The sequence below is a fragment of the Procambarus clarkii genome, chromosome 31 (genome assembly GCF_040958095.1).
Source record: "Procambarus clarkii isolate CNS0578487 chromosome 31, FALCON_Pclarkii_2.0, whole genome shotgun sequence".
NCBI lineage: Eukaryota > Metazoa > Arthropoda > Malacostraca > Decapoda > Cambaridae > Procambarus > Procambarus clarkii.
In genome coordinates, this window is record NC_091180.1 from 14,358,115 (window position 1) to 14,368,713 (window position 10,599).

General features: G+C 39.7%; 1 protein-coding gene across 1 annotated transcript; it reads left to right on the plus strand.

Moving 5' to 3' along the window:
- Positions 1-222: 222 nt before the first annotated feature.
- On the plus strand, positions 223-1,373 carry LOC123749536 (110 kDa antigen-like). Its single transcript, XM_045731630.2, has 2 exons — positions 223-672; positions 1,305-1,373. The coding sequence occupies exons 1-2, from the start codon at positions 223-225 to the stop codon at positions 1,371-1,373; spliced, it is 519 nt and encodes a 172-aa protein (XP_045587586.2).
- The last annotated feature ends 9,226 nt before the right edge of the window (positions 1,374-10,599 follow it).

Here is a 10,599-nt window from a genome sequence, read left to right on the forward strand (position 1 = left end):
GCGTCAGATGAGGGATAATAACTCTTAGTTTACTGTTTCATTACTAACAATAATACCATTCCTAATGATCTCTAGATTGAGTTAAAAAAATAAAGAGACAAAGATAGACAGAAACAGTTACAGTCATACAGAAACATACAAATAAGCAGAAATAGACAGAAATCAGACATACAGATAGGCAAACAGAACCAGAGATACGTCCAGGCAAACAGAACCAGAGATATGTCCAGGCAAACAGAACCAGAGATACGTCCAGGCAAACAGAACCAGAGATACGTCCAGGCAAACAGAACCAGAGATACGTCCAGGCAAACAGAACCAGAGATACGTCCAGGCAAACAGAATCAGAGATACGTCCAGGCAAACAGAACCAGAGATACGTCCAGGCAAACAGAACCAGAGATACGTCCAGGCAAACAGAACCAGAGATACGTCCAGGCAAACAGAACCAGAGATACGTCCAGGCAAACAGAACCAGAGATACGTCCAGACAAACAGAACCAGAGATACGTCCAGGCAAACAGAACCAGAGATACGTCCAGGCAAACAGAACCAGAGATATGTCCAGGCAAACAGAACCAGAGATACGTCCAGGCAAACAGAACCAGAGATACGTCCAGGCAAACAGAACCAGAGATACGTCCAGACAAACAGAACCAGAGATACGTCCAGGCAAACAGAATCATAGATACAGACAGAAATAGGCATCACACCAGACAGGCAAACAGCAAGACAGACAGTCATATAGACAGGGGAGTATATATACACTAATACATTCACGTCACTTTCAATGCCCATTCATCACCATATCGTAATTTTAGCCTCTAACTCATCTCCAAATTTCAATTCATTCTGATAAACACGACACCAATAACATTATATCCAGCTGCAAATGTGCTGAATTGTCCAATGAATGCATTCGACCCAAATTAATTGTATTTTATAATTCTTTGTTAAAAATATATATATATTTATATACATTACACAACAGAAGCACTAAATTTTAAATGTATTTGTGTTTTCACAATGAAACAATTGGAGAAAACGCCAATGATCAATAGCAATAACGATATAATTGGCTGTGTTATCACGGGTGACGATGATTGCAAAGATAATTCAGGATTAGAAATAGGCAGATAATTGGAGCAATTAGATGCAATATAATTAGGGGGGAAATTGTGGCAACTACAGTAGCAAATTACTGCTAATTTTAACGGTCGTGTGAAATATATATATTTTTTTGTGTATGAATGTGGAACTACCGAAAGTGTATATGATTTTTAATGTATGGAATTAATGTATAGAATGAATGTATGAAAATATACAGAGGAGACTGTGGTGCCATGTATGAAGTGGAAGTGCTGAACGACTGAACTGGTTTTGGCACTACTCTATACATATACATACACCATCTCCATACATACGTGTGATAATACACATATATACATTCAACATGTTCATTCTTGTATGATAATACAAGAATGATGAAATAATTATTTCACTTTAGAACATAAAGATATAGATACAATGGGTCTATTTACCTATGTGAGGCAGAGGAGGGCAAATGAGGGGTTAATGGGTGGGGAAGGAGACCCGGGTTCCGCTGGGTACCCCTATTATATAAATAGAAACAAAAGGAATAGGGGGAAAGGTAGGGAAAAACTCTGGAAGGCAATTGCTGAATGCCTATTATTCTCTACCCCGAGGCTATGGGTCCCCCCCCATAATTGCTACAGAGGTGGTACCCCTTATATTATATAATATAGAGACAGATAATACGATGGAAATATAGATATATGAAGAGAAATTATGATATTCGTCTCTCTCTCTCTCTCTTTCTTCTCTCTCTCTCTCTCTTTCTTCTCTCTCTCTCTCTCTTTCTTCTCTCTCTCTCTCTCTTTCTTCTCTCTCTCTCTCTCTCTTTCTTCTCTCTCTCTCTCTCTCTCTCTCTCTCTCTCTCTCTCTCTCTCTCTCTCTCTCTCTCTCTCTCTCTCTCTCTCTCTCTCTCTCTCTCTCTCTTCTCTCTCTCTCTCTCTCTCTCACACCAACACCTCCCTTCCCGACCCTTCACCTCTCCCTTCTCCTAACGTGACCGGAACCTCCTCTGTCTCTCTCTATTCACTGCTCGTGAAAGGTCAATCACTGGTGCCTTCAACCTCTGACCCTTTCCCTTCCCGCGAGTCAATCGTCAATCATCTCTGCGTCTGGCCACTCTCTATCCTACGTCAATTTGATTCCACTCTAATTAACTGTCAGATTTTGGAGTTGAAATAATATCTTGAGTCGATTATATTAATTTGTGTTGATTATGGCTAAGAATTCTTATAATTTCTAGTGTCCTCTGAAGTTTTTCATTTTGAATTCATAAAAAAATAATTATTTTTTATTTTAAAAGGTAAAGCACATAAATATCAAGACTTTCAGTGTTATACACGATTTATAAATTACTCTTTTGCAAATTAGATAATCTCAAAATTCATGTATACTTGTATTCATACACACAGGCATACTATATGCAAAGCTACACATTTGGAAGGATATACACATATTCTCAAAAGCTAATATAGATCGTTGTAGTCATAAAAATACATACAAATGTATAACACAAATTAAAGCATAAAGGCAAGCACATCGACGTGTATACACACGTAAAAATATACATATGTATCCAAAAACATACACACACACTCCAGCAAAATACAATTGGCTACGTACCATAGAACAGATTGACAACTTGGAGTTGTATCTCAGGGAACATAAAGGTAGAGAAAATATAAAACCTAACAGATGAAATAAAAAAGATGCAAAAGTGAATGACAACATATTTGGGATAAATAAAAATTGATATTTACAACAACAGCCTTAACCACACTATTAAGGAAGAACAGCACCCAAAAAAGTCTTTTGTGAAAGCCTCACAAGAGCCTCGTGGAACTCTAGACATGCTAGAGTAGTGAGAAAGACTCCTCACATGGAGGAAAAATTTCTGACACAAATTTGGGCGTTAATCAGAGGCAATGTACCAGGCTGGTGGAGTGTTATCTTGAGGTTATCTTGAGATGATTTCGGGGCTTTAGTGTCCCCGCGGCCCGGTCCTAGACCAGGCCTCCACCCCCAGGAAGCAGCCCGTGACAGCTGACTAACACCTAGGTACCTATTTTACTGCTAGGTAACAGGGGCATAGGGTGAAAGAAACTCTGCCCATTGTTTCTCGCCGGCGCCCGGAATTGAACCCGGGACCACAGGATCACAAGTCCAGCGTGCTGTCCGCTCGGCCGACCGGCTCCCTAACTAGTGTTACTAGTGGAGTACCACAGGGATCAGTTCTAGCACCAGTAATGTTCATCTTCTGTATAAACGATCTTCCAGAAGGAATACAGAACTATATGAACATGTTTGCTGATGATGCTAGGCTACTTGGGAAGATGAGAAACTATTACCATGCCCTTCAAGAAGACCTGGACAAAATAAGTGTATGGAGCAACACCTGGCAAATGGAATTTAACGTGAGTAAATGCCACGTTATGGAATGTTATCTTGAGATGAGGTTATCTTGAGATGATTTCGGGGCTTTAGTGTCCCCGCGGCCCGGTCCTCGACCAGGCCTCCACCCCCAGGAAGCAGCCCGTGACAGCTGACTAACTCCCGGGTACCTATTTACTGCAAGGTAACAGGGGCATTCAGGGTGAAGAAATTTTGCCCTTTGTTTCTGCCTCGTGCGGGAATCGAACACGCGCCACAGAATTACGAGTCCTGCGCGCTATCCACCAGGCTACGAGGCCCCTCGTAGGATAGGAGAAAATAGGTCACACACAACGTACAAATAATGTGAAAAAGCGTTTAAGAAAGAGATCTAGGAGAGGTTCTGGGCAGTAGATTATCACTAGAGGAACACATAAAGAACATGGTGGGATGAGCCTATGCTACGCTTTCCAACTTCAGAATCGCTTTTAAATATATGGATGGTGAAATACCAAAGACATTTTTCACGACCTATGGGAGATTAAATTGTAATATTCAGCGGTTGTATGGGGCCCATGTCTCAAGAAACACAATATTAAACTTTAAAGACATGCAACTAAATGACTTTCGGAACTGAATGACAAGAGCTACGAGGAGCGACTAGAGGTGTTACATTTGCCAAAGCTGGAATATATTAGAAAAAAAGAGGTGATATGATCACTACGTGCAAAATAATAACAGGAATCGACAACATGTGTAAAGAGGAATTCTTGAAAAGTGCAGTTTCAAGGACAAGAGGTCATAGATTCAGGCTAAAAAGTCTGCATCTTTGCTTGCAGACAAAAATTAGAAAGTTCTCTTTTGCAAAGTGACAGATGGTTGGAACAAGTTAAGTGAGAAGGTGGTGGAGGCCAAGACCGTCAGTAGATTAAAAGAGTTATACGACAAAGAGTACTGGGAAGACGGGACACCACGAGCGTAGCTCTCATCCTGTAACTACACTTAGGTAATTACACACCCACACACACCAGTTAATTGATTGACAATCTATCAAAGGACATCGGTTGATTGATACACCAGTTGATTGACAGTTGAGAGGCGGGACCAAAGAGCCAAAGGACAAACACCGCAAGCACAAGGTGAGTACACACAGGTTCTCACCTTTCATCTCATGCCCCTGTTCACCTAGCAGTAAATAGGTACCTGGAAGTTAGCTACTCCGGGCAGCATCCTGGAGATGTGTGTGTGTGTAATTACTATTTATATTAACTATTTGTGCCTGCAGAATCGAGTTATTAGCTCTTGGACCCCGCCTTTCTAACCAATCTATTTTTCCTAAATAATATCTACTACATATATTTATCCCTAACCCCCCCCCCCTCCCAACGAAGCAGCCCGTAGCAGCTGTCTAACTCACAGGTACCTATTTACTGCTAGGTGAATAGGTGCATGAAGGTGAAGGAAACTATGCCCATTTGTTTCCCGCCTCCGCCGGGAATCAAACCCGGGCCCTTAAGACTACGACCCTCAACCGTTGTCCACTCAGCCGCAAGGTCCCTGTGTGTGTGTGTGTGTGTGTGTGTGTGTGTGTGTGTGTGTGTGTGTGTGTGTGTGTGTGTGTGTGTGTGTGCGCGGGTGTGTGTATGAGAGAGAAATATATGTATCAAATATGATAAGAGACCATATTATTTCGGAATTGAATACATTAGACAACCAACGGCTAGAAAGGCGGGGTACAAGAGCTAAGAGCTCGATCCCACAGGCACAAATAATAAATACACACACAAACACATCATACACATAAAACAAATACAAACATATTCATCCAAACCAACAAAAAAAACCGACCCCACCCATACAACATACACAAGAACATATCCATCATAAACACACATATACACAACATAAAAAAAAGGCGCAAATACACACTTACAACAAATACAAAAAACAAAAAACAAATACACCCCAGCCTCCCTGGCGTGAACAAAAGCATTTTCTACCATGATATTTGCATAAAAAGCGAATATCGTGAGCGGAGTTTTAATGGACACCCCGCGAGTCCGCAGTCTACCTCCGGAAATGTGTCAGAATGATAAATTGTTTCATAAATGTGGTTGTGTCACAGAATTGTGAATATATGTCTCAGGGAAATGTGGAAGTGTCTCAAGAGAAATGTGGACATGTGTTAGGGAAAGGTGGATATGTCAGGGAAAATATATATATATATATATATATATATATATATATATATATATATATATATATATATATGCGAACAAGCTTGAAGAGTCCCCAAGCCAATATGCAATTGAAAACTCCACACCCCAGAAGGATTCGAACCCAGACAGCCAGGAGCACGTGCACCATGGCGTACCCGGTTCTTTAACCACTCGACCAACCGTGACTACAAAAGACACTGGTAGCCGAGGCTATTTCCCCAATGGCTGTATTATTACGCAGGAAGAGCCCATGACATCACCCTAACAGGAGAAATGCTGAATAAAATCCCTTGTATATATTTTTTTTTTATTAATATATTCAAGAGTTACATTCTTGTACAGCCACTAGTACGCGTAGCGTTTCGGGCAAGTCCTTAATCCTATATTCCCTGGGATACGACTCCCACGAAGAACCATTTTTACAACCAAATACCCATTTTACTGTTGAGTTAAACAGAGACTACAGTTAAGGATTTGCGCCCAGTAAATCCTCCCCGGTCAGGATACGAACCCATGACAAAGCGCTCGCGAAACGCCAGGCGAGAGTTTTACCACTACGCCATGATGACTGACAAGATAAAGATTTAAAGACATGTCTTTGTCGTTCGTCACTTGAGGAGGAACCTTATAGGTTCGAAACGTAGCTGTCACATCAAACTAAACAAATGACGACGTTTCGGTCCGTTCTGGACCATGAAGTGGTGTAACAGAGGTGAGAAAGGTGCAGCAAAATACCTCTTTTTACCTTACTCCTACCTTTCTCTTTACCTGTTCCTCACCTCTGTTACCTTACATATATTTTCCTCTATCTTTCACTCTCCTGTGTTTGGGATACGTAGACGAGTCCAATAATTTCGTATATACATTATCTCCTCCGTCCTGTGGTGGGTTACTTGGTAATCCAGTCTATTTCCTCACGGTTAATATCACCCAGGATTAGGAATCTTGTTCTCGATGTACTACTATTGACGTCCTTTCTTTGACCTTTTATCTGTGATATTCTCGTAAAAATCTTTCCTGAACTTTCCGTTGAAATCTTCCCTGAACTTTCCGTTGTGGTCTATTTATGGACTTAAGTTCTCTAATGGTCTATATCTAAGTATGGAAGGGTACTGTTACCTCTCGTGAGATGTTAGAAACCTCTAGCACACTTAAGTGTCTTATGGTTAGAAAGCTCTAACTTATTAAGTGCTTTAGTGTCTTATAAAGTTCACATCTATGTAGCTCGCGAAGTACATATTAACTGAACGGCCGCAGTAAAATCGGTAGACACTATGTATGATTGATCACTTTCAATCAGGTACGGAGATTAGCACATAAAATACACTCTAAGAATAGAGAGTTGTTCCTTCAGTAATACCTGTAACTGTGTTAGGGTGGTTCTCAGTGCCCCATAAACTTCTACTCAACAACGGATAAGAAGCTATAAATTATGCATGGTAATAGCTAGCCTTGTGGGGGTGGAACTGCTGAATTATATTTAAAGTAATTTATAGCATTTGCCAGCAGATAGAACTCGCATTTTAGACCCGTGAACCAACCTCCAATGTCTATTGTATTTACAATATATATATTAGTCTCCTTGTGACCAAGCGACTGAAATGTTTATTTTTTTTTTTTTATTTTTTTTTTTTGAGATATATACAAGAGTTGTTACATTCTTGTACAGCCACTAGTACGCGTAGCGTTTCGGGCAAGTCCTTAATCCTATGGTCCCTGGAATACGATCCCCTGCCGCGAAGAATCGTTTTTTCATCCAAGTACACATTTTACTGTTGCGTTAAACAGAGGCTACAGTTAAGGAATTGCGCCCAGTAAATCCTCCCCGGCCAGGATACGAACCCATGACATAGCGCTCGCGGAACGCCAGGCGAGTGTCTTACCACTACACCACGGAGACTGCTACACGATTTCCACGATAGTGTGGTTCATAATTTATGAGGCGTGGAGTACTAATTCCTATGTACTTAGCAGAAGCCGGGGAAAGTATGAAATTTCAGTTGGGTAGCGGTTTGCTGCCTCTGAAATTATTTCCTATAGTGGCTTGTCTCAATAGTCAACAATAGTACAGTGGTAGAGCTTCCGCCGCACGGACGTGGGATCGGCGGTTCGAATCTCCTAGTGTCCAAGTGAAAATAATCTTTATTTCCACGATAATGTGGAAATATATATGATATATATATATATATATATATATATATATATATATATATATATATATATATATATATATATATATATATATATATATATATATATATATATATATCGTACCTAGTAGCCAGAACGCACTTCTCAGCCTACTATGCAAGGCCCGATTTGCCTAATAAGCCAAGTTTCCATGAATTAATATATTTTCTATAATTTGTTTCTTTTGAAATGATAAAGCTACCCATTTCATTATGTATGAGGTTAATTTTTTTTTATTGGAGTTAAAATTAACGTAGATATATGACCGAACCTAACCAACCCTACCTAACCTAACCTAACCTATCTTTATAGGTTAGGTTAGGTTAGGTTAGGTAGCCGAAAAAGTTAGGTTAGGTTAGGTTAGGTAGGTTAGGTAGTCGAAAAACAATTAATTCATGAAAACTTGGCTTATTAGGCAAATTGGGCCTTGCATAGTAGGCTGAGAAGTGCGTTCTGGCTACTAGGTACGACATATATATATATATATATATATATATATATGTCGTACCTAGTAGCCAGAACTCACTTCTCAGCCTACTACGCAAGGCCCGATTTGCCTAATAAGCCAAGTTTTCATGAATTAATTGTTTTTCAGCTACCTAACCTACCTAACCTAACCTAACCTAACTTTTTCGGCTACCTAACCTAACCTAACCTATAAAGATAGGTTAGGTTAGGTTAGGTAGGGTTGGTTAGGTTCGGTCATATATCTACGTTAATTTTAACTCCAATAAAAAAAAATTGACCTCATACATAATGAAATAGGTAGCTTTATCATTTCATAAGAAAAAAATTAGAGAAAATATATTAATTCAGGAAAACTTGGCTTATTAGGCAAATCGGGCCTTGCATAGTAGGCTGAGAAGTGCGTTCTGGCTACTAGGTACGACATATATATATATATATATATATATATATATATATATATATATATATATATATATATATATATATAATCACCACTCGACCATCACTATCGTTCAAAAGATGATGGTAGCCCAAGCTATTTACCCCATCATCCCGACGGCGCTCGAGTGGTGAAGGTGTCCTGTACGCCAGATGCACAGTGCCCCTGGCAGTATGGGTTCGAGTCACTTCTGGGTGTGAGTTTTCGGTTGCATGTATGCCTGGGGACCATTCAGGCTTCCAATTCAAATAAAATGACGTGGCCCCTAGCTTCACCTCTGTAACACATGAAACAAAATAAGGGTGCGCATTAAGCTAGTCCTCTAAACAAAGGCCCAAAGTCCATTCCATGCACCCGCCAAACCCCCAGGTGTTTATGAATGAAAAACGGTTTACACACGACTCAAAACTGATTTCGTTCGAACACTTACGGAACAAGTGTTTCACTGACGAATTTTGTTCGAACCACAACGCTATAAATGCTTCACCCACGTACTACAAACACAAATAATGACCAACAGAACCTAAACCCCTAACCTAACCTATGCCTATATATACACAATATGCTAATATATTATAATATTAATTTATATTTGAGAAAACTCCCGTTCTGAATGAACAGCTTGTACAAATTTATAAATGCGTTTGTGGGGTCGACCGCTGGATGTAATGGACTTGAGTCGAGGATGGGTTGGTTAAATGCTTCACCCAAGTACTACAAATACAAATATTCGCCGACAGAACCTAAACACCTAACCTAACCAGTGCCTAAATATGCTAATATAAAATAATATGAATTTATATTTGAGAAAATTCCTATTTTGAATGAACAGCATGTTAAAATTGATGAATGCGTCTTGGGGGGTCGACCACTGGATGGAATGGACTTGGTGTGAGGACGGGTTGACACACAGCAGTGGCAATGAAAATCATTCACAAACTGTCACTTAACCCCCTGATCAACGGTTCATAAATTATTAACCAGTATCCCCTAACGACATCGGAATCGTTACATCATTTATCTCGTTTAACAGTTTACTAAATCCATAATGGCTAAGAGTTGTAATTGGAAACGTATAGACCGGGGAGGGAAAGAAGAAACAAAACAAAAAATCAAAGAGAATTGCTTACCTCTAGTCAGTGAAATAAATCTCTCTTCGCCAGAAAGGAGAAAATGTTCACATTGTTACACATTGAATGTATAGAGTATATATACATACATTGTATGTATGTATATGTATATCACACGACTTTCTCACTTATAAACCTTCCGATATACATTAGAAGGGGGGGGGGGGGGGTAAATATTAGCAAGTTACAACACACACACACACACACACACATTGCTCACTGCTATAACAAACTGCTCGACACTGACACTCCAGCACTTAAGGGGTAACCAATATAATTCCGCGCTAGATAACTCACTTCGCGGCGGACACCGAATCCCTATATATTAAAAAAATATAGAAATTAACGACGTTTCGATCCGTCCTGGAATATCTAATCATGTGTCTTATAGACCTACAACACCAACAATCTCATGAATGCTTTTAATAATAATAATAATAATAATAATTTTGAGTTATATATATACAAAATAATAGTTTCCCCATAAAATGCATATTTAGTAAAGCTACAAGTACGCAGAGCTTATACATTAACCTCCGTGTTTGTAAGGCATATATTGCCTTCTGTAGGGTTATTAAGGCCGCCACATAGCTTAATAATCGTTCAGGAAGTGGGTTTTAGTCCTGAACATTGTCCTGAACATTGTCCAGCACGAAAGGTTGGTGTACACTCAGTGCGAATACGCAGAGGG